Source organism: Hyperoodon ampullatus (assembly GCF_949752795.1).
Source record: "Hyperoodon ampullatus genome assembly, chromosome: 3".
Taxonomy (NCBI): Eukaryota; Metazoa; Chordata; class Mammalia; order Artiodactyla; family Ziphiidae; genus Hyperoodon; species Hyperoodon ampullatus.
In genome coordinates, this window is record NC_136916.1 from 43,486,473 (window position 1) to 43,511,246 (window position 24,774).

The following is a 24,774-nucleotide window of genomic DNA, read 5'->3' on the forward strand; positions in this document are numbered from 1 at the left end:
TTGGAGAGCACAGGCTCTAGGCACGTGGGCTTCAGCAGTTGTGGCGCACGGGCTCTAGAGTGCAGGCTTAGTAGTTGTGGCACACGGGCTTAGTTGCTCCGTGGCATGTGGGATCTTCCCGGACCAGGGCTCGAACCCATGGCCCCTGCATTGGCAGGTGGATTCTTAACCACTGTGCCACTGGGGAAGTCCCTCAGTGACTTTCTTAATTGCCAAATCCGTTGGCTTTACATTGAATCCTTATTCTATTTGACATCTGAATAGATACAGGCAATATGTGGTGGTTCCAATGAAGCATCTCTCAGAAACTTGGAAATAAGATTGCCCTCTAAAAGTTAAACTAGTAAAAAGCAACAGATTATGAATGCAGTTCTGTGGGAATTTGGAAACCATAAAAACTCAACCAGGTTGTCCTGCGTAGACTCTCAGGCAGGAAAAATTGCACTGGGATTGCAACTTGAAAAACAAAAAGTGCACTCCTTTTGGAGAAAGAAAAGAAGGAGTTTGTCAGGCAAGGGAGCATTTAAAATACAAGGGTTCAAGAGACTGAGCTCTTTCTTTGACAAGTATATCCCTTGGGAGTGACTTAAGCTGGGCCAGCTGAGAAACTTCATAAGATCAACTAAATATTTGTTCTCATTTCATACTCACAAAGTAACCTACTGAAAATTTGCCTTTCTTTTATGCAGACCTACAGGGAGAAGGCAGAATGCACTAGTCAGGCTAACTTAAGCATCTGACAGTTTTATTTTTATTGAGTTGACATTCTGGTATATATCCTACATCAATGTATTTGTGAGCTAAAATCTGATAGAGGCACATATATAGAAAATCAGTATATGTAACCTTAGATAAAGAGAATCTGTTCCTGAAAGATAGTGACACTCACATGAGGGCAAGTTTGAATTTCTGGGAGGCAGATTTTGGTCAGTGGAGAATCCACAAAGGCCAATGTCCCACTGTGGGGACTGTCTGAGAAGCCATCCTTCCCCAAGTAATATTCCTTTTTGCATCATCAACCATGTACCTTAATGTTTAAAATTACACAGCGATCACCAATTCCCTGTTTCTCAAAACTTTCTTCCCTTGACGTTTAGGATACTACTCCCTTATTCTCTCTTACTTCTCTGGTCATTCCTTTGCTGAGTCTTTACCTGCCTCTTAATGGGAGGATTTTAACAATTCTGTCCTTGGATCCCCTTCTCTTCCAGTTTTATACTTTCTGAGAAATCATTTCCATCCTCATAGCTTCAACTGCCATTTATATATTCTAGATCAGTGCTGTCCAAGAGAACTTTCTGTGATGATGGAAATATTCTGTATCTGTGCTAGCCAATACAGTAGCCACTAGCCATATATGAATAATGAGCATTTGAAATGTGACTGGCACAACTGAGTGAATTTTCAATTTTATTTAATTAAATTAAATTAGCTACAAGGATTAGAATCACTGAGAAACCCTAGTGACGGAGATTCTCATTAAGTCTGGGGCAAAGTCAAAGAACTGATGTTTAACCAAAGCTCCCCCTGGTGATTCTGGTGCATACACGCACAAAAGATTTTTCAGGCTTGGAACTAGGTAGGTATATAAAAGTTTTAAAAAGATCAGGGGTCTTTTTGAGGTTTAGGTGCCCTAGCTCAAGGGTTTGTAGGAGTGAGTAAAGGAGATGAGAAGTCACACCCCATCCATTCCTCAAACAGCTGAGTGAGGAAGTCTACCTGCATCATTGTTGATATTGTAGCAAATATCAAGAACTGAATACCTTATTTTAATTGAAGTATAGTTGATTTACAATGTTGTGTTAGTTTCAGGTGTACAGCAAAGTGATGCATATATATATATATATTTATTTATTTATTTATATGTTCATTCATATATATATATATATGTTCTTTTTCAGATTCTTTTCCATTATAGGTTATTATAAGATATTGAATATAGTTCCCTGTGGTATAAAGTAGGTCCTTGTTGTTTATCTACTTTATATATAGTAGCATGTATCTATTAACCCTAAACTCCTAATTTATCCCTATTCCCTTTCCCCTTTGGTAACAAGTTTGTTTTCTAATTCTGTGAGTCTGTTTCTGTTTTGTAAATAAGTTCATTTGTATCGTTTTTTTTTTTAGGTTCCACATATAAGTGATATCATATGATATTTGTCTTTCTAAAAACAGAATACATTTTTAATGAAAGGGAGAGACTGGAAGATCAACACAGGGAAACCAAGTTAGATAACAGAGTGCCAAAAAACCCTGAGTATAAATGGTGATGTCTGTGAGCAAAACTCAGGGAATGTTACCTGAATAAGTAGGTCAGAGAACTGTAAAAAAACAAAAAAAAGTTTTAACAACTTGAGTGTTGGGAGTGGAACTTAGAGAGTGGAGGATGCCACTTCTCTAGGGACTTAGTGAGACAAGAGAACGTTATACGAACTGGAAAGGCTGGAATAGGAAATTTTTGAATGAATTAAAAAGAATGATGAACAGTGGGGTCTGGAAGAGATGTTTAAAACTTTAAACATTAAATCTCATAAAATATTTGCCACAATATGTTTCTAAAACTTCTCACAACTGTATTTGCATGCCTCCTGACAGTATACTAAGTTGAAGGGCCTCTGAGTTGCTTTAGGACATTCCTTCCTAAAGTCTTTTATTTTTTAATCAAAATCTTTCCCCCCCTAATGATTAATAGGCATTGCCTTATTATATAATCTCATTACACAGCAAATTAATTTTTTTGCCAAGAATATTGATGAAAAGTATATTTTGATGCCAGGCCACAATTACTAGTAGGAAAAAAAAATGAAAAAAAGGGTGAAATGCCAGTGTAGTAGAGTGGAAAAGACAGAAGATTTAACCTAGATTTGAATCCTAGCTCTTCAGCTTACTGACCATGGGACCTTGGGCAAGTACTTCAAGTGTCCTTTTTCTTTCATTGTAGACTATATCCATACTCTCTCTGAATAATGGCTTTAAGTATTAAATAACATATAAATTGTTTACAATGCCTGGCACAGTAGGCATTCCTATGTTCCCTGCCTCTTCCCACAGTGTTCAAGTTTACGACGTATATCTCTCACAGATAATCCATGGTGGACTACAATGAGCTGATTCCAATGTCACATAGAGACAGTCTTAGGGATTGAGAGTGAATTCCTACCATGATGAAAAGCCTACTTCCCATGTAGACTGATACTGTGTTCCCAGGTCTAGTAGATCATGTGGAGTGTCATATACTAAAATTTTAAGAGCCACCACATCTGTAAAGTGATAGCTAGAAGGGTGGATGGAAGGAGGGACTTTCACATTTACTTTACATAACTATGTACTGTAAAAAAATTTTATAGTAAACATGTATTGCATAAATTAAAACAATTAAATTTAAAAACAAATCATTGCTTCACTCACAAACTGACTAGGGAGAGTGGGGATCCCAAGGATGAAGTTTTTGAAGGAGAAATTGCTTCCTTTCTCTAACCCTCTGGGAATGAGAGAGACCTGGTGGGGTAAAATGACAGGAGAGAGAAACTTCTGTTGGGTGCCTTGCAGCCAGTCCCCATTGTCATCACTTATTAATATTTTTCATTCTCTTCTGATAAGAAAATCTCTAAGGACTTTCCGGAGGTTACTTGTGTCCTGGAGTTCCTTTTAAAAACAAGTTATCACTCATTTTGTTAGTCTGCAAAACTGCCAAGTGAGCCTGCAGTAAGTGAGGAGATCTCTATTATCTACCACAGGTAGCAGTGTTGGTTGTCTTTACCTGCAAGCCAACTCTCAGTGTAGTGACATAATCTGTGAGTACAAAGAGGAGCCACACAGGAAGTGTGGTAAAGTCTCGGCCTATGACAAAAGAAGGGTAGAAAAAGAACCATTATGATAGAGATAGTGCCAGGGCAAGTGAGAGCAGACAGATGCTGGGTCACCATACCTCACTGGGAAAAAGAACATGGACAAAAAAGAAGTAGATGGACAAAATGTCAGCACTTGTTTCCCTTGCACAAACTTGCTAGGAAGAGCAGAAGGTGCATCCAGCTGCTTCAGTCATTTTCTGGAAATTTTCTTTAAAATGCCCAGAAAGGTGGCAAACCAGGTACTAGAAATAATTCTAGAAAGATTGCAGTGTCGTATCCACATAAAAGACACCTGCATACACATACATCATTAATTTTTGGATTACCAGAGAGGTTAAAGCAGCAATAACATTTTTTTAAATTAAATAAAGGCATTTTGATGTTTTAAATACTTGGTATTTTCTGAGTTTTATATAAAATTATCAATATTGACTTTTGTCAAATGTATATAAAAAGTCTATTAGGATTGACATATATGTACTACTATATAAAATAGATAACTAATAAGGACTTACTGTATAGCACAGGGAACTCTACCATACTCTGTAATGGCCTATATAGGAAAAGAATCTAAAAAGAGTGGATATATGTGTATGTATAACTGAATCACTTTGCTGTACACCTCAAACTAACATTGTAAATCAACTGTATGCCAACAAAAATTTTTTTTAAAGTCTAGATACATGTATTGAAATACGTATTCCAATAATTAGATGACACTTTAAGAAGAGAAGACACATTAATTATACTCTCAACCCACTTTCTCAATCACACAGAGCCAGAAAGGTCAGTTCCATCAGATACCATTAGAGCTAGGACTATAATCCAAACGTTATGGGTCCTAATTCCATGTTGTTACCACACACCTAAAGATTACAAACAAACCTTTATAAATTTGTGCCACTGAAAACTTCTTTATTTTTCGTGGAGTGTAAATAGACTTTTCTCTTTAAGCTGGTGTTTCAAAAGGACTTTATAAGAGGCTTCTTGCTGACCATCCCACAGCCTGCAGGTACACACTCTTATATGCCTTGTATAGTCTATCCATTAGCTGAGTGCCAAAGGAAAGACCTTCCCATCTCCCAAATTCCAGACTGCTCACTTGGTTCTAGACTCCCAGGTCTCCTGGGTCTGGCCTACTGGAACGGTATGTATTTTCTAACCTGTGTTCATGGCTTTGTGTGAGCATTCCCAGTATTTGTGCCTTGTTAACTGATCTGCTGTTGCCCACTGTCCCTGTACAAAGATCTAAAACCACTCCTCTTTCTGAGGGAGATGGATGGAAGCCTTCTGATGCACTCCATCATGTTCCTTTACTCAGTGGTTTTCCCAGTTGCCAAATGCCTTCCATGTGACCGTGAATGAGAAAGTGATAAATTGGTAGAAGGCTCAAGATATCTCTCTCCTCTTATTAGCTGTAAAGCTAGAATAGAAACTGTCTGATCAGTACCAGAAATTCACTCAATCACATAAATGTCTCATCTAAAAATAAAAGCCAAATACACATTTCTTTGTTTCTTGCATATATTTACAATATAAATACTAATTTGTTTTCAAAGTACATATTCTTTTAACAATTTGCAAAAGTTATCTAGAATGGGATAGCAATTTAACGTAAAGCCTTTGTAGTAGTGATTAAGGAAAAAATAGAACTGTTTTGGGGATAAGGGATTCTAGAAGGAATATGAATGGGCATGATGATCTGAACTCGCTAAGGGAATGTGAAGCAGCTTACTCTGCGTTGCACTGCCGATACAGCATGTTAAAGGACTCCTGTGTGAGACAGCAACCGGGATGGGGTATTGTAAAAACTAAACCTGGGAGATATAAAAAGTACACATGCTTGCATAGTGCGTTAATCTTGAAAGAAGCTCAACATTTCATTCTCATTTTCAATAATTTAAATGAATAGTACTTAAAACACATCACACAAAATTAAAAGACTTGTGCATATATTTCAGATTTCAACATTAATGTCAAAAATACATAGTATGATTTTACATAGGATTTGTGCTACATTAGAACACTAAAGACAAACATCACTTGAGTAGTAAGGAAAACATTAAATATTAAATAACTGAGAAATGAAACGTGTAAACACTAATCTAACTGTGGAGGGGGAGTGGGGGTGGGGGGTGGTTTGCTCTTGCAACAAGTCCAGTGAAGTGGTTTCGACAGTACAAAAAGGGTTAGGACATGAGTGTTTCCAGTCTCCTTGGAATATGTGGATCTCATCCCAGGAATCCTTTCATAAAAACTGGTCCAGGATAACAGGAGAGGACCCACTCTCCTGCTTGTTAATTTGGTACACTCCCTTCTACGCTATTTTTTACTTTCAAACTTGGGTACTGATCAAATACTTTAAATTGTCACTCTTTATCAACATCTTGGTGAAAACTGAGGGTTTGTTGGCGATTCAGTGTAAGATTTGAGTTCATATGCAGCACCGCTATCAACTTCCATCGACTTTCTAGAGAACAGGAGCCGTACATCTCTATGGAGGTAGATCTTTCCAGATTTAGAACTCTGGAACCTAAGCAAAGAAACAACAAAATGATGCTTCATTTCAGGGAATTAGTGTTTAAAACAAACAAACCTGAGTAATTAAATTTTGAAAGCAGGAAGGATTAGTCTTACTACAATATTAACAGTGCCTCTTTAACAAGATATTTAAAGTCTTATATTGCCAAAGCACTTGCTGCTATTTCAGTGCCTCTCCCTCACTATCCCTAAACATTCCATACTCCCTTCCCCCTCTTACAATGGCAGAGGTGCTTCTTTTTGTAAATCTGGGTTTCACATGCAATCTGACTTTACATCCCTGACACCACAGCACATGCACCTTTCCTTACCTGTAGTATGCACTTTCAGTTCACGTCAGCCAATTATACTACATTTTGGGCATCTTCTAGCTACAAAGAATGACCCATTTCACACAACTTGCCCTCCTACAATTTTGAGTACATTAAAATGGATTCCACACTTGGAAAGTCACCACAGAAAACTATCAAGTTTTGAGACAATCACAGGATGAGAAAGGACTGCTACCACCAGTAGTGGCTAGCTAAATAAAGCCTAATCATCATTAGAAACCAAAAGGAAAGTTAGCAGTGAAATGAAAATGGTTATCAAAGCTGTATATGGAACTGTTTCTATCCTCCGCTAACAGGGGGTTGGAGGCTTTAATCACATAAACTTAACTGGCAGATAGTCAAACATACCCTTTAGTGTTAATTTCTCTAGTTTTCCCTTTGCATAGCAGAAATATCCGGATTTGTGGATTTTATTCCCAAATTAGCTGAAAAACCTGGTGGTCAGTTGTATATGTTAAAGCAGAACTCAGACTGGCTCACTCTTTGATTCTTTCTGCAGTTTTTCAGCTTCTCAATCTGAAGAACATGGTGAGCTTTGGGAATTATACCATGACTTCTAAAGCAGTTTCTTTACAGCATTTAAGGCATCTAATCATTATGTGGAGATGACAAAAGCTGGGATAGTTGACTTTTTGGCGAATGTTGGTTACATATGGCTAAGCCTGTTGTAACAGATTAAAGAGATGAAAGTTACCTCCTCCTGATGAATAGGGCTCCTTGGAGTAAGCAGTTAAGCTAAGATGAATTTCTGTCACTGATGTGATTGAGGACTTACTATGAACGACATCAGAAAATTATTAGGAATAGAGTTACAGGCAAAGGGCTACTGAGTTCTCTTCTAAGCAATAGACTTGCTCACTGATGTTAAGAACTACACTAGGATTTCAGGGCTAAAAACCTTACCCTACGATGCTGGAAGCATGGACCTCAAGAGCAAACAAATGGTTTCTCACAACCTAGAGCTATTAGCTGGGTAGTAAAAGTTTGAGGAAAATATATTTCTGATGGAATCACCAGAATATAAGCTGTATAAGAACAGAGATTTTGTCCCGCTGTTTCCAAGAGTCTAGAAGCATGCCGGATGCATCAATATTTGTTGAATGAATGAATGAATAAATGAAAGTTAAGAATTTCCCTGTCCAACTCAGCAGCCACAAGCCACATGTGGCTACTGAGCACCTGAAATGTGGCTAGTTCAAACTGAGTACAGCAAAGGAATGTAAATATCTCATTAATAATTTTTATATAGATTACATATTCCAATTATAACACTTGAATATGTTAGGTTAAATAAAATGTATTAAGCCTCTGCTTATTACTTTTTTTAATGTGGCTACTAGAAAATATAGAACTATATATATGGCTCGTATTACAATTCTATTGGACAGCATTGGTTTAGACAACTGTGTTTCATTTCCCCCAGATATATTAGCATTGTTTTGCTATAAAATAGTTTCCATTACACAGCTATAAATGAAAACTCCCCTAATTCAACAAGTAGTAATGACTGAAGGAAGATATGACATGTGTTTTCTGCATCCTGGCATATCATAAAGAGTGTCGAAGTTAAGCAAATTCCAAGGGGCACTCGTCTAGTCAGAATGCCAGTTTTTAAAAATAAAAATTTTAGAGTTTTCTTCTAAAGTAACGTATTTTCATATTCATTTGAAACATTACCTCAGATGTATGAGGTAGCGTAATAACCGTTCTTCTGTATGTCGGATGTTCTCTTTATTAACACTTCTCTTCATTTCTTGTTTAACAGGTACAGAAAAAGTTCTTTGTCGTAGGAATGTCTGATGATTGGCTGGCATATCTCGTAAGTCATATATCACAACAAACATCTTCACCACAGTCTTATTAGGATTAAATAAGGTCTGAAGAAACAATATAGAAATTATTCTTTAAAAACAGTGATTTGTTTATTTGATTCAAAATGATTGTGCCAATAATAAAATAGGCTTTTCAATAATAAATTGATCCCAGTGGATATAATTGAGTTTGGGGGAATAAAGTTAATAAAATTTCAGAAGTTTATGAAATGATATGCAATATTTTTTTAATGGTTCAATTAGATTTTTTATTTACGGAAATAAAAGAAAAGCTCCTGTAACAAATCAAAATCTTTAGTCACAAATCTCATATTAATAATAGATAATACATAACATTTACTCTTGTTCATATTTTAAGAAATGGTTCCATTAGATTAAGCAAAATATACCTTCACTGAATTAAAACATTCCAGTTCAATTACTTCAAACACTAGCTTTATTAAAATGAGTCAACTGAAAAATGCTCAAAATAGAATTTTAGTTTTCCTCACATTTTAATAGTGAATAAATAGAATTTTTTTTTAAATAAAAAAATAAAATCTTGGTAAAACTAGACTTTGATATGATGTTTCAGGTACATATGGTTATTATAAAATTTAAAATACATTCCCAAAAAAGAGAACTTCTCTTGTTTGGAAATTTTTCCAAGTTTAGAAAATAAAGTTCATTATTATTAGTTACAAAGTAGGCTAAGTAATACTTCATGTTCTCACAGTTGGATTCATTTCAAACACTGCAGTGACACTAGACTTTTTTTTTAATCATCATCAATATCATAATAGACTGAAATTAAATTCAATTGTTACTTGGCCATTAATAACTGAAGGAATATTATTTTTTAAAGTACTAATTTTTAAACAAAATTCCAAGCTGCTGATTTGACTTTAACCAAATTACCAACACATCAATAGGTAACTTGGTGCCCATGCTTTCAGAAGCTCATCCGTGGCACTGGACATCACTCACTGAATCAAAATGAGAAATATATCAATATTACGATCCAATTTTTGAAATCTAGTGAGTCTTAAGATTAAGGCTAATAATACATTTAACAACCACAACAGCTAGTAAGCCAGGAGTTCAAGCCATGTTTATACATAATTAAATTTATACAAGGAATGAAAGACATACCCAAATTTCAGATTTAAAATAGCCAGTAGAGTTGGTAGTCTCCAAACAAGGGGTAAATGTGCTGCCTCTGGGTTTATGCCTCATTATTATGACACCTGATAGCTAGCTTTCCAGTGACCCACACTTTCACAAGCGCTACAGAGCCAGAGGCAAGAGATCAGAAGATGATCACTCTTTTAGTTCAAGAAATCCATTCAACATAAAAATCTTACTTTAAAATGCAGTGATTTTTCCTTGGTAAAATTTACACATATGTACATACTGCAATACATACATGCATATATATCGCCTAGTACTATGTTTCATTCCTGTGTGATACGAAATAAACAAATGTACAGACTCTTTGCTATACTGGAACAATGATGATGAGTAAAAGTGGTCCTTCGAAGCACTGATCACACTGAAGCCAAAGGTCATCAAAAGGCTTGCCGAATTAGACCAGATCCTTAGTGTGAGGAACTCAGCTAGACTCTTTTTTTTTTTTTTTTTTAATTTCAGCTTTATTGAGGTACAGTTGACAAATATCAGCTAGACTCCTTCCAAGAGTTGAAAGAGCCAACACTGTAATAGACTTCCGCGCTTACAGGATTATCCTGGGTCTGACTTGGAGATGAACTCAATCACAAACTGGCCTTGATATAAAATTACTCTTCTGAGAATCCTAGATCAAGGATGATGAAGGATTATTGCTCTGGGCTAGAAGAGTTCTCCTAAGCCAAAACTAGATCAACACCTAGACCAAAAGGAAAGAGGCATTCTTTGACCTGACATCTGTCGGACTGCATTTCTGCTTTGTGTAACAGTCTCATTGAATCAATTTTAGAAATTATTACAGTAGGGCTAATATAATTTTGCTTCCCATGTTTCCCTGACAAAGCAATACTAATATTTGGGGTCTCCTTTTACATAGGTCAATCTCAATCCGGCTTATTAAGTAGAAGGTACTGGTAATCTAAATTCTAATTATACTGAAAATAGCTCTATTTAAATTATGTTAACTGTCATATACTATTTTTCTAAAGCATTCACCTTGATTAGCTTATTAATGCTTTCCTTTTATGGAGGTCCCCAAATGGTCATTCCTGAGGCAGAGCAGGGAAACTCCAAACAAAGCTGCAGCCCCACTGTTACTTACCAAAGTTGTTGCAGCAGCAGTAGCAGGAGAAAGGGCTAAGTTCTATATGTATGTGAGAGAATGATTATTGCAATTGTAGGCTATAAAACACATACCACTTGTATTGTTCCTGAAGGAGGTACTCGATAACCCCTTTTACCAAGGGACTCTAAAGTAATCACACCCTTGAAATAAAAGAAGACAAACTGAGTACAAACTGATGCATATATATACATAAAAGACTAAAATAAGAATAATAAGTCATGTAATTACTAACATTTCAGAATTGTATTTGTATGGAAAAACATTCACATTGAATTAATAGAGATACATTCTATGAATATGAAATAGTGAGGATCCCACCTCACTAGGAAACGATTTACTGTTCTTCCTAGAGATGCTTCAATAAACAATACATAACATCAATGCTTGAAATTAATATTAAGATATCAAGATATAGAAGTGAGAAGTTCTTTAACTAAAAAGGAAATAAAGGGAGACGACAGGATTATTCTCTTTTACCATGTGGGAGGAGGGAAATGAAGCAAAACAATTTATTGGTCTTTGGACATACAGAAACTCAGGAATGAGGACTGATCCTAAGTCTTTCCCAAAAATGAAGTCAATTCTTCAGTCAGAAAGTTGAATTGTTATATACGTATATGGACTTCTGACTAGAGACAGACCAGCATCATCAGCATCACCTGTGAACTTGTTAGAAATGCATAATTTCTGGCTTCTTCCCAGACCTACCAAATCAAATCTGCATTTTAACAAGATTCCCCAGATGATATCATATGTACATTAAAGTTTGAGAGGCACTGCCATGTTATATAAAATAGTTTTCTGAGAAAGATGCTGTAATCACTGCAGAAGTCCAAACAATGACAAACAGTATAAATTAAAACACGGGAAGCTAAGATTGAATGTGTGAAAGTTTCTTGATAACCAGGATGACCAAATTACTACAGGTGGTGACTGTGATACTTAATTCTTAGGTGGCTTTAAGAAACAAATGCTGATTCATTTAACTGGGTGAATAGTTTTCTTTTGAGTAGTTAAGTAGAATAATTGCATGCTCTACAACTCATATCCCATCATTTTACACTGTACCTGCCAAAACATGTCAACCTTATGTAAAAGTAAATATAAAACAGGACTCTCCCATCAGGCAACATCTCTGTTGGGTTTGAAAGACAGACCAGGGGAGGTGGTGGGGGGTAGAAAGCAGTGGACAAAGGTAAAAGGGAAGGCCAGACTCTAATATGTGAATACCTAATCTCCAAGCGAACAGCAATTGACAATCAGAATATTAAATTAATACGTTAATAATGGGAAATGTTCATGGAAATGGGCACTGAAAAGACATATGTGGTTCTTAACAAATATGATTACATGGTCATTTATTTATTTTTTATTTATTTTTATTTTATTTTATTTTTTGCGGTACGTGGGCCTCTCACTGTCATGGTCTCTCCCGTTGCGGAGCACAGGCTCTGGACGCGCAGGCTCAGCGGCCATGGTTCACGGGCCCAGCCGCTCCGCGGCATGTGGGATCTTCCCGGACCGGGGCACGAACCCGTGTCCCCTGCATCTGCAGGCGGACTCTCAACCACTGCGCCACCAGGGAAGCCCCCTACATGGTCATTTAAAGCATGAAAACAGCATATCAACAAACTGCATCCCTAACCAAAACAGTAATGAAGCTTTAATAATTTTTCTCTTACAATCTTCTCTACATGAAAAAATGCTATGGTATATAATGCTCCTCTTCCTCCTAGTTCCAGAAAGAAAAAGCAGAATATATCTAAATAATAGCTACCTTCTAATCACATTGCTCCAGGCAATATATTACTGTTTTTCCTTGCCATCCTCCACTAAATATATATAAGAAAACTGGTGAGGGAAAATCTACTACCAAGCCTACACTTACTTCCTTTAATACAATACAATTCTAATAGATTTTAGAACATAATAACAGTAACTAAATAAATTTATAAAGAAAGAATATGGATATTTTAAAAACCCCTCAAAGTTTAAGGCAACACTTTACAACAATAATTTCTAAGCAATATAAGACTAGTATTGGCAATGGTAAGTTAGGAATTTTGAAGAGATTGGGAAAGTATTTGGAATTTTATTTGTATTATTATTAAATTTATTATTTTAAAAATTTCATTATTTTAATTGGTTGGCATATTAATATTTCCACCTAGAAAGTTACTGTATTTAACATAAAGAAGAAAAATACATTTTCTTCTGGCATTTTAGGATGGAATAGGTAGATTAAGATGAACTAAATTTGGTCAAAATCTTACACAAAAACTTCTCAAGTGACTGGGGAATAGAGAATATGCAAAGCTAAGTAAAACTGAAGGAGGTATATCTTAATTTGGTTAATTATAAATAGAAGAAATATATAAAATATATAGTGCTGTTAATATGATCATAAAGCAAGTCATACCATGAATTTGCCACGGGCAAAACTGCTTTAGACCTTTATGCCTGGTTCCACCGTGCAATAGTTTCTAAACAGTGAAATGTTGCCATATTATATAACACTTGGAGAACATTTTTACCACTGATGTAGGATTGGAGGGAGACATTTATATGGCTTTGAGCTAGTCTAAAAGGAATTATTTAATGAAAAGCCCTGTACTATCTCTACTCCACAAAGAGAATTCTCTGTGCTAAAATTTCACCCTTGCAAGTCATTTGTATAATTTGTCATGAGAGGTCCCAAGGTTATTATTAGAGTAACAAATAGGGGTTTAGTGTCTCAGCTCCACTGGTCTGTTATATGTACTATCTTATCAAAACATGATCAGTCCTTTGAAAACAGACTAAACTACCAAAATACAAATAAGACTCCCTACCAAATAAGATTAATTTGATTAATTTACAGTAGGAAAGATCCATGGTCTAAGATTTGGACTGGGTCATTTGCAAAGGGAACCCATTCCTAATGAGTTAAAAAAATTACATAATGGAAAATTTATTAAAGAATATTATCAGAGAAAAGTAAGAAAGAGATTCTTTTTTTTTGGTTTTTGTTTGGTTTTTTTTTTTGCGGTACGCGGGGCTTTCACTGTTGTGGCCTCTCCCATTGCGGAGCACAGGCTCCAGACGCGCAGGCTCAGCAGCCATGGCTCACGGGCCCAGCCGCTCCGCGGCACGTGGGATCCTCCCAGACCGGGGCACGAACCCGTGTCCCCTGCATCGGCAAGTGGACTTCTCAACCACTGCGCCACCAGGGAAGCCCAAGAAAGAGATTCTTAAAGGATAGACTAACTTAACCTAATTTAGACTCTTTTCAATATTTATTCAAAATCTGTGATCATTTGTGTGTGCTTTCTGGAGACAGTGATAAAATCCTTTCTCTCTCTTCTTTTTAAATTTAATTAATTTATTTTTTATATAGCAGCTTCTTATTAGTTATCTATTTTGTATATATTAGTGTATATATGTCAATCCCAATCTCCTAGTTCATCTCACCCCCTGACCCCCACTTTCCCCCTAAATCGTTTATCTCTTAATCCTTATTTTTTTAGATGTCAACCAAGGTCAAGAATTAATGTTGTTTTGCTTTTTTAAAGCATAGTTCAAATTACCTCTTGCTCATGAATTTCACTCAAAGATAGTTTTTTGAGCTGACTTTCAGCCAATTCACTCTTTAACTTGTTTCTAACTCATCCTAATGTCATCAGGGACTCTGTACACTAATGACCTCAGACCTTATCTTTCCATTCTTTATTACCATGTGCCAATAGAATACCTGAAACTAATGAGACTTCTTTTTTTTTTTTTGCAGTACACGGGCCTCCCACCGCTTTGGCCTCTCCCATTGCAGAGCACAGGCTCCGGATGCGCAGGCCCAGCGGCCACGGCTCACGGGCCCAGCCGCTCCGCGGCACGTGGGATCCTCCCGGACTGGGGCACGAACCCGCATCCCCTGCATCGGCAGGCGGACCCTCAACCACTGCGCCACCAGGGAAGCCCCTAATGAGACTTCTTGATGTCCCAGTAAAGCAGAATGGCCATCTTTATAAATATATTCTAATATTGTAAGCATTCCAGTAAGATACACATTTTTTCTGATATTGAGCTTATCTCAATGATATTTTCCATTTTATTAATTATCTAAAATTAACAGTTATTTTTTCAAAATTATACTGGAAAGTGGATACATCTTTCTATGGTAAATCAGTAACAAGTGGTATATGTGATAACTGGGTAGGTTTGTGAAGAATTGGGCCTGTTTTTTATAACAACCACTGTTATGCATCTTTACAATTATGACCCACAAGTGTTATTATTATTGAAAAAAGAAAACTTTGAATAAATGATACCACTGTGCTTTTTAGATCAAAGTATGAAACACCAATCAGACTCTTGATTAAAATTTTCATCCTTAGAATGGAATAAGGCTTAACAACCTTCCGTGAACAAACTACGTCAATAATGAGTAGACTGTATTTAGGTCCCTAAAAAACTATAACTTCCCTTCCTCTGTTGTTTCTCAATTATGCAGAATTTGCTTTTCATAGTTTTTATTAATAACAAAAGATATTGTTGCTAATGTCCTTGAGGAACCTAGAAGGTGGGGAGAGGGATATTAGAAAGGAAGAAATTGGGTCAGGGGATAAGTTAGGAAATTCAAGTAGCAAGACCAGAGCTGTATATTTCTATGCCTATTGCAATTTGTATTTCTCAAAGTAAGACCTAACATAAAAACCCAGATCTTATATGTATGACTGATTCACTTTGTTATAAAGCAGAAACTAATTAAAAAAAAAATTTAAACATAAAAAAAAAAAAAAACCCAGATCTGACTCCATATTTTATACCATCAATGTAAACTTCTTACAGACTTGCACTGCTAGCCACTAACTTGTCTTTTGGAAAAGGGCTGATAGTAATCACACACCAGGACTTGGTATCATTTTTGCAGTTGAGGGCTTATTTCATCCTCAAATTCACTGGAATAAAAAATGGGAAAGATAAAATTATAGGATCCTAAGGCTCAAGACAGTGCTCTTATTCCTCTTAGCTATTTTACTCTCCACTAAAACATTGGCATGGAGTCAGAAATAGCTAGTATTCTAAAGAACCCTAGGATTGGAAAAAGAATGGTCCAAAGATAAACCAAACAGGAGAAAGGGGGTGAAAGGGCCTCACAGAAGCCGTAGGTCACCAAATCTTTACCTAAACTCTACTGAGATGAGGATCATAGTGAAGGCAACACTGATAGGACTAGAGTGCGCAGTAAGCACTTGAGAATCTGCGTGAACTCAGCAAGATATGGAATTACAGTGTCACTAATCAAAATTTTATCATTTTTTCATATTACATAGAAACAAGTAAATTTTCAGCACAATCCTCAAATATAATAGAGGATATCTGTGATTAGAGCTTGCTCAGAAAGAAGTTGTGAGGTGTTATTTTGGCATATTCATCTCTATGCAGCCTTCAATCCCCTCTTAGGAAATGCTTTATATTTTCAAGCATTGCACCAAAGTAGTACTAAATCTCTTTAAACTTAAAGGTATTTGTCATTAAGATGGTTGATTTTAGCAGAAGAAGACAATTAAAAAATACTTGCCATATAAGGAGAGGGAGCATTATCATCAGAAACACTGTAGAATGACACTTCAACTGGAAGAGTCAAATGAGTGGGGCAGAAAACACCACTTGCGCCTACCTCGGCAGTAAAGCCATCAACAATGCCGAGAGGATCTAAACGATAGTTCAAGACAGACTCCTGGAAGGCAAAATAAAAGAATTTTTAAGAAATAAAATTTAAAAGTTAACACATTCTTTCCTTCTTTCTATTTAAAGAAATATGTTAGTATGCTTTCTGGCACTAGAAAAGTGGTCGCTGCCATTGCCATACCCTCATTTCAAATGTTCATCTGACCTGAAATCAACCCTCTCCCAAATCAATCTTCTACCATCTTACAAAGTTTGGCCTCCTTATTATTCCAACCCACAGTGAACTATCTTTGAACTTCACCATTATTTTGATATAATCATTTAATGAGTTTTTCTTATCTCTGTAAAGAAAAATATGCTTTACCAGAGCAGGTATAATATCAGAAATGTTCTTATTCCTCACAGAATATATTCCTACTGTTAGCCACAGAGAAGCACTTGAAAACTTGTTAACAGGTCATATACAGAAGTTCCATCAAAACAGAAAGCCAAGTACTCATAACTTTAACTGAAAAACAACTGCCTCTTAAAAATTGTTGTTGGATGTGACATATGTTTTATTGTTTAGTTTAATTTAAAAAACAGTAAATATACATTGGGAAAAAATTTAAAAGTACATAAATACAAACAGTAGAGAAGCTCCTTATCCATCTCTCCCAAGCTCATTTGCTGAGGAAACCACTTTTAACAATTTAGTGTTTATCTGTCCATGTATGAGAAACATGTTAAACCTTTCACAAGCTCTCTTTTCTATACGTATATCAACACATATATGCATACATCATGAAATGTGAGTAGCATTTTTTTGATTCAGTAATTCTTTGAAAAGAAACACTCCAAACCCTCATGAGTCTAAATTTGAAAGTGACATCAGCAATTCTCAAGTCCTGTGTCAAAAAGACCAGACCAAGAGACCTATGTTACAACGAGCCTTCTATATCTCCCTCCTGCCCTGCAATCAATCCAATCCATATCCTGCTGATGGGACCTCTCAGCCTCACAGCCTCAGCTCTCTCAACACCACTAACCTAGCTCAGACCCTCATAACCTCTCCTCTGAACAAATGCAATACCCTCTAATTAGTTATTCCATCTTTAGTGTAACATCTGTATTACTGCCAGAGTTTTTCTTTAAAAAAAAAAAAAAAAAAGTCTTACGTTACCTACCAGGTTAAAAACTTTGTGTTTCTTGATGTCCACCCACAGGATGAAGTCAAATATTCACAGCATGGTATGTAAGGCCCATCCTACATCTCTTACCACAGCTCTCCTCACTTGCACACAGTCTTATACTCCAGTTCTGGCTGGTGCTTTCAATATCACCATGCTCTTTTACTACTTTTACACATATGCCTTTGCACATGTAGCTCCCTTTGTCTAGAATCCCTTGACACTTCTCACACAATATACTTGGCAAATTCCTACTCATCTTTTGTAACTAAGCTCAAATGACAGCTCCTTAGTAAAACTTTCCCAGTCCCTTAGCAGAGAGGACAAATATATGGAGACTGAGAAAATTTCTATTACAGTGCTGATTACTTTGATTTATAGATTATTTATATGTCCAACTTCTCCAGCAGACTCTAAACTTCTCTAAGGCAGGAAGTTTATTTTTTAGCTTTATATTCCTAGCATACAACATGACACATAGTAGGTACTCAATAAATGTTTCTTAAATAAGAAAAATGTTCTAAAGATGTATGAAATTTTCAGAAAAAGAGCACAAAAATGCTAATGGATAAGGCCAATGATCCAGTGTAGTCTCTAACTTTATTCAGATTTTTGTGACTTTAAATGAATATATTGTACTAGCATGTACGTTAGGCCCTATTCAGTGAAAAACTACAAGAAAAGGAAATAAAAGGCATACAAATTACAAAGTAAGAAATAAAACTGTCCCTATTTGTAGATGATGTGGGAATCTACATACAAAAATCCACCCCCTCCAAATCAATAAAATTAATAAGCAAGTTGAGCAAGGTCATAGGTGATTATATATGTTTATACATGCATATATATACATACACATATACATATATATATATACACACACACATACATATAAAATCACTTATATATATATGTATATTTTTAGCCCCAACTCGCAGCATGCAGGATCTTAGTTCCCCAACCAGGGATCCAACCCATGCCCCCTACAGTGGAAGCATGGAGTCCTAACCACTGGGCTGCCAGGGAATTCCCTAAAATCACTGTTGTTGGGAATGTAAATTGGTACAACCGCTATGAAGAACAGTATGGAGGTTCCTTAAAAAACAAAAAATAGAAGTACCATATGCCCCAGCAATCCTACTCCTAGGGATATACCCAGAGAAAACAATAATTCAAAAAGATAAGTGCACCCCAATGTTCATTGCAGCACCATTTACAATAGCCAGGACATGGAAGCAACCTAAATGTCCATTGACAGGAGAATGGATAAAAAAGATGTGGTACATATGTACAATGGAATATTACTCAGCCATTAAAAAGAATGAAATAATGCCATTTGCAGTGACATGGATGGACCTAGAGATTGTCACACTGAGTGAAGTAAGTCAGACAGAGAAAGATAAATATCATGTGATATGGCTTATGTGTGGATTCTAAAAAAAGGGTACAAATGAACTTATCTACAAAACAGAAGTAGAGTTACAGATGTAGAAAACAAACTTATGGTTACTGGGGGGTAAAGGGGGGGAGGGATAAATTGGGAGACTGGGATTGACATATACACACTACTATACATGAAACAGATAACTAATTAGGACCTACTATGTAACAGAGGGAATTCTACTCAATACTCTGTAATGGCCTAAATGGGAAAAGAATCTAAAAAAGAGTGGATATATGTATATGTATAACTGATTCACTTTGTTGTATACCTGAAACTAACACAACACTGTAAATCAACTATACTCCAATAAAAAATTTTTTTAAATGTCATTTACAGGTTCATGTTTAAGATTGTTTTCTAATTGAAGACAACTAAACCCTTGATATACTTGATCCCAAGTAGAAGAGTCATTAAATAAAGCAGCACCTGTATCAGAGACCTTTAACCATTTGATTTTTTAAAAAATAATCTTATTTTATAATAAATTTAGATTTACAGAGAAGTTGCAAATATAGTACAAAGAACTATTTGATTTTGAAAATCAGCCTCCTTGATCATGAATCAGCTGCTATCAGCCCACCATCATCCTTCCTGGGTCCCAGAGCCAGTTTTACCAGGTAAGAAGGTGTGGTCAAGTCTATTTTCCAGCTTGAGTAATGGATACCTCCATCCAACCTGATTTCACCTAAGTCCTGCATCTCCTCCACCAGCTACCCAATTCTAAGATGTCACTGCCAACAATTCTCCCAACTTTACTTCTCATGAAAAGCAAAGGAAAAAGGGAAATCAAAAAAGGAAAAAGGGATAAGGAAAAAAGAAAAAGGGAAAGGAAAGGAAAGGAGGTGATTTCAAGGCTTTAGAAAAATATAATCCATTTATTTCCTTTTCAAGAACAAATGACAGGGACTTCCCTGGTGGCTCAGTGGTTAAGAATCCACCTGCCAATGCAGGGGACACGAGTTCGATCCCTGGTCCAGGAAGATCTCACATGTCACGGAGCAACAAAGCCCGTGTGCCACAACTACTGAGCTTGTGCTCTAGAGCCTGCGAGCCACAACTACTGAAGCCTGCGCGCCTACAGCCCATGCTCCGCAACAAGAGAAGCCACTGCAATGAGAAGCCCGTGCACAGCAATGAAGAGTAACCCCCGCTCGCCACAACTAGAGAAAGCGTGCACCCAGCAACGAAGACCCAATGCAGCTATAAATAAATAAATAAATTTATTAGAAAAAAAGAACAAATGACATAAATGACACCATGGATCTAGGTTAGGAAACTTCAACTCTTAAAATAGTTTCAAAAAACATTACCTCAAAATTTCCTAAGAGACTAAGACTTGTTATAGGTGGAGCACTAGAACTCAGAAATGGTTTTTCATGAATATCTGGATCATCTTCAATGTTTAAACATGGTCGAGGACTATTTAAAAAAAAAACAAATCAGCAAATGGACATATTAACAACAGTATTTTCTAATTCACTTTTGTACAAATTAAATTAGGAGGATCTGATCAATTTTACTTAAACTACCATAATAAAAAATTAATGTAACCAAATTTTAAGATATGAAATATCTCATTTTAAATTCCTGATTAGATTTTATAATCTTTGTTATAATATTTGATAAAGAATATAAATAACATCCTAGGTTTCAAGGTGGAATTTATAACATATCACATAGCAGCATCTACTGGAAATATATAACATTGTAATGCAGTCTTCTATATCAATCTTCATTTTAAGTTAAAAATTAGAATATGAAGGCAAACTTATGTGACTAAGGAATATAATGAGAGTATTATTTGTCAACATGGAACAAATTGCCAAGGCTTTTTTGCAAAGGAGTATAAGACAAAGGAGGAGGTTAATGACCAGAAACAGACAAACCCACTTAAATGTTAAAACCAATGTAAGTGTTTGTTTATCATAATGACCACTGTATAGTTACTCATCATCTTAATTTCTCCCTCACTCATCCTTAATAACTGTATGTGTGAAATCATCTTGAAAATGATAAACTGAAAAATGGGATTCCTGTTAAAATTCTGATTTTCAGAGTCAACATTATTTACTGTGAAAGGCTAGAATTTTGTGCAAGATTATTTCATATACACTAATGAATTTTAAGATAAATACCTTCTAGATGATAAGCTTTTCAGATGCAGTAATGAAGAATCCAGATTAAAGCAACCTGATTGTGCCTTTCTTTGAGGAACCTAAGGTTAAAATAATCACTTGTTAGGTTTCAAAAGAATTTCAGAAGACTATAATTTTTTTCTTGAATTGATAGAACAATTTTCAAATGAAAGCTAAGCATATCTTAAAAAATAATAAAACTTCTCTCCTAACAGCTTATTAAAATCATGCTCTTTATTACATATTGTCCCTATGTCCTCATTTTATTAACTAGTTTGGAAAAAAAGATGATTAATAAAAGCACTTTTACTAGGTTTTGATTTTTTTCTTTTTTTGGCCAACTGCGCTTCGGGATCTTAGTTCCCCAACCAGGGACTGAACCCTGGCCACGGCAGTGAAAGCGCCGAGTCTAAACTGCTGGACCGCCAGGGAATTCCCTAGGTTTTGATTTTTTAAGAACCAGAACCAGTTTTTTCTAAAACCAAATCTTACATGTAATCCCAATATATAATATAATAAGACTTTTACTTTTTTACTTTATACACTTCTGTATTGAGGGGGTAGGAATAAATGATTAAAAGCTTTACAATAAAAGGGGGAAAAAAAGAATTAAATGGCAATGGGAGTCTGGGGTCCTGCCAACTCTACTGTTCTTTTATCCATCCTTACCCAACTGTACATTTCCAAGAACCCTGGCTGGGGCTTCACAGAGAACAGGTTTGAAAAATACTACTGTGGATTTTTAATCACTATTGTATACCAAATTACATTTAAGACAAACCACCAACTAGCTAAAAATAATCTAAAAATGAAAGACCCAAGTGTAAATTAAAGGTAAAATCACATACAACATACAAGTTAGATGGATTTGTCTCTAAAATAATGTTAAATATGTATAAAGTATCTGAGTGATTGGTCTAATTTGTGATTAAGAAACAGATGATACTGAAAGTCTAAACAACCTCAATATTTTTGAGAGTTGTACAAGTGCACCATTCTATATTTTGGAGTTAGAACTTAATGTCAAATCTTCAATCCAAATTCTCATGTCTTCAATTCAGGAGTTTTCTACTTTCATTTCTTCCAATACTGCATTTTCCTCATTCCATCTAGTCTTTCTTTTGGAATTTCTACTAGGCTTATACTGAACATCTCATTTTATCCTCCAGGGCTCTTTCATATTTTACCATCTCTCTTCCCTTCTGCACTTTATTCTAGGTGCTTTCTTAATGTGTCTAGCCATTGACTAAATCTCTATTCAGCTGATTCCAGTCCACCATTTAATCCATGTGTATGTGTATGCGCACGTGTGTGTACACTTCAATTATATTTTTCATATTTTTAATTTCTATGTTTCCAATCCCACATGTTCTCTTATCTCAGTTCCCTGTCTTTATCTTCATTTATCTCTTGGAACATACATTCATTCATTCATTCATTCATTTATTTATGTTAACATCTTTATTGGAGTACAATTGCTTTACAATGCTGTGTTAGTTTTTGCTGTATAACAAAGTGCATCAGCTATACATAAACATATAACCCCATATCTCCTCCCTCTTGCATCTCCCTCCCGCCCTCCATATCCCACCCCTCTAGGTGGACACAAAGCACCAAGATGATCTCCCTGTCTTGGAACATTTTAAAAAGAATTATTTCTGATTCTCTTTCAAGTTGCTCTGATAACAGGATTCCTAAATATGAATTTTCCCACTTCTTCTTCTTGCTGATTCTTTTAAGGTGCTTTGTAATTTTAATTCCCCTGAGATCATCCTCAGTTAAGAGTTATCTTCCATGAAAATAAATCCTTGGTGCCATGGGTAATAGATGTGGGATAGTTTCATGTTTTCTCATAGACAGCACAAATTCAGAACCCCCTAACCATGGGTGACTTAGGCTTAGGTCCAAATTCTTTTGGGGGCTTCTTTTCCCATCTACTCTATCCCTCCTATTGCACCCCTTAAGTAAATAGGTGATTTCTTTTCTCTTCTCCCACTTCTAGAATGGCAGTCCTCACCTGTTTCTGGCTTTATGGAGTTTGGTTTTAGGTCCCAGCTATGACCGGTGTAGAACTGACTCCTGATCCAGCAGGAGCATTAAACCCTAGCACTATATTAGATTTAGATATCCTAGAAGGTCATAATTTGCCCCAAGTTAGTTGTGGAGATTTATCTTTCTTGCTCTTATACTATATTATGTATTTAAAAGTTGTGTTATATTTTGTCCAGGGTTTTTGTGTTTGGGAAGGAGGAAGGATCTTCTTGTGTTAACTCAGTCCACCATATTGAACAGAAGTCTGTAGTGCTTTTTACACCAGCATGATGCTGTAAGTTTTTTCCTCATCACTTGGGCATTTTGAAAGCACCTCATACGTAGGTCAAACATTTGGGGTTATTTTAAATTGTTTAGAATTCAACTTCCCTAAAATAAGCACCTAAGGTCCAAGTTACAAATTTAAAACTAAATCTCTTATTCAAGAATTAATTTTTGAAAATATGCCAGATATTGCATGCTTTGAGTTTACTTAAAAAAACTCACATAAAAACAAAAATTATGTCAATAGCAAAATAAACATGTTTTTAGTTTACTAGGATATTGACTGTTTACCTCTGGTTTAACTGAAATGGCAGCTTTAGCAACTATCAAATGCTTACCAGGAATGATACTAATCATCTTCCCAACACTAAGGTAGACATTATCATCCCCTTTTTTCAGATGAGGAAACTGAGGCTCAGAGAGACAATATTTCTCACCTAATGTCACACAGCTAGGGTGAAGTCAGCGTGACACCAAAGCGAGGTTCTTAACCATCACACTCAGATCTATAAATTTATTAGTAAATGTAAAGTGGGGAAACTTATATGTCTCAAAATAAGACGATTAACTGTACAGGTCGCAAGTCAAAGACAGCCACGAATTTGATTTCCAGATGATTCAGCTGGTGGTGTCAACCAGCCACAGTACTATGATACAAATCTATTTAGAGAAAATCCACTTTACACTAAGTATTTTTTTACATTAGTGAGAATTAATATGCTGGACAAAAGAATTTCAGAGAAATTTTATAATCGTAATACAATAAATTCATTTTTATTCATTTTCTCTGCCTTTTTCCATATTAACATTTAGCTATTAAATGTATCAAAAAATAAAATGTTTTCCCACTAGAAATTCATTTTGAAGGTATTTAAATTTTTTCACTTAAAATTTGGATAAAGTGATTTGCAAACATTTTACGTGTTTTGCAATTCTAAACATAAAATAAGAGAAAAACACTTACAGGACTGGAAAGAAGAGGCAATCCAGTTCGAGGATGAAAGGCTCTGGTTGAGGTTCCATCCAAGGAATGAAAATTATGTTTCTGCCAGACACTTGAGTGTTTAAGTGGTATAGTTCTCTGCTAGGAAAAGATTTAGATTTTAATGGCAATATTTAAAATTTTTTTGTTTTTAGATTTATTCTTAACATGTACTGAGGTATTACATCCTTGGTGGTAAAGCTAACAACCTATAT

The 24,774-nt window shown here is 35.7% G+C and overlaps 1 protein-coding gene across 3 annotated transcripts in view; it reads right to left on the bottom strand.

Moving 5' to 3' along the window:
• Positions 1–6,230: 6,230 nt before the first annotated feature.
• Positions 6,231–24,774, bottom strand: part of ATOSA (atos homolog A) — a gene marked incomplete at both ends in the record, with an annotated part of 61,791 nt that continues 43,247 nt past the window's right edge. For 2 of the 3 annotated variants that reach the window (XM_079700647.1, XM_079700649.1), the window contains 7 exons: positions 6,231–6,384; positions 8,402–8,601; positions 10,918–10,986; positions 16,404–16,562; positions 20,437–20,545; positions 21,262–21,341; positions 24,542–24,658. In XM_079700647.1, coding sequence (XP_079556773.1) covers positions 6,231–6,384; positions 8,402–8,601; positions 10,918–10,986; positions 16,404–16,562; positions 20,437–20,545; positions 21,262–21,341; positions 24,542–24,658 — 888 coding nt within the window. The remainder of the gene's footprint in view (positions 6,385–8,401; positions 8,602–10,917; positions 10,987–16,403; positions 16,563–20,436; positions 20,546–21,261; positions 21,342–24,541; positions 24,659–24,774) is intronic. The other variant, XM_079700648.1, reaches the window with a different exon arrangement.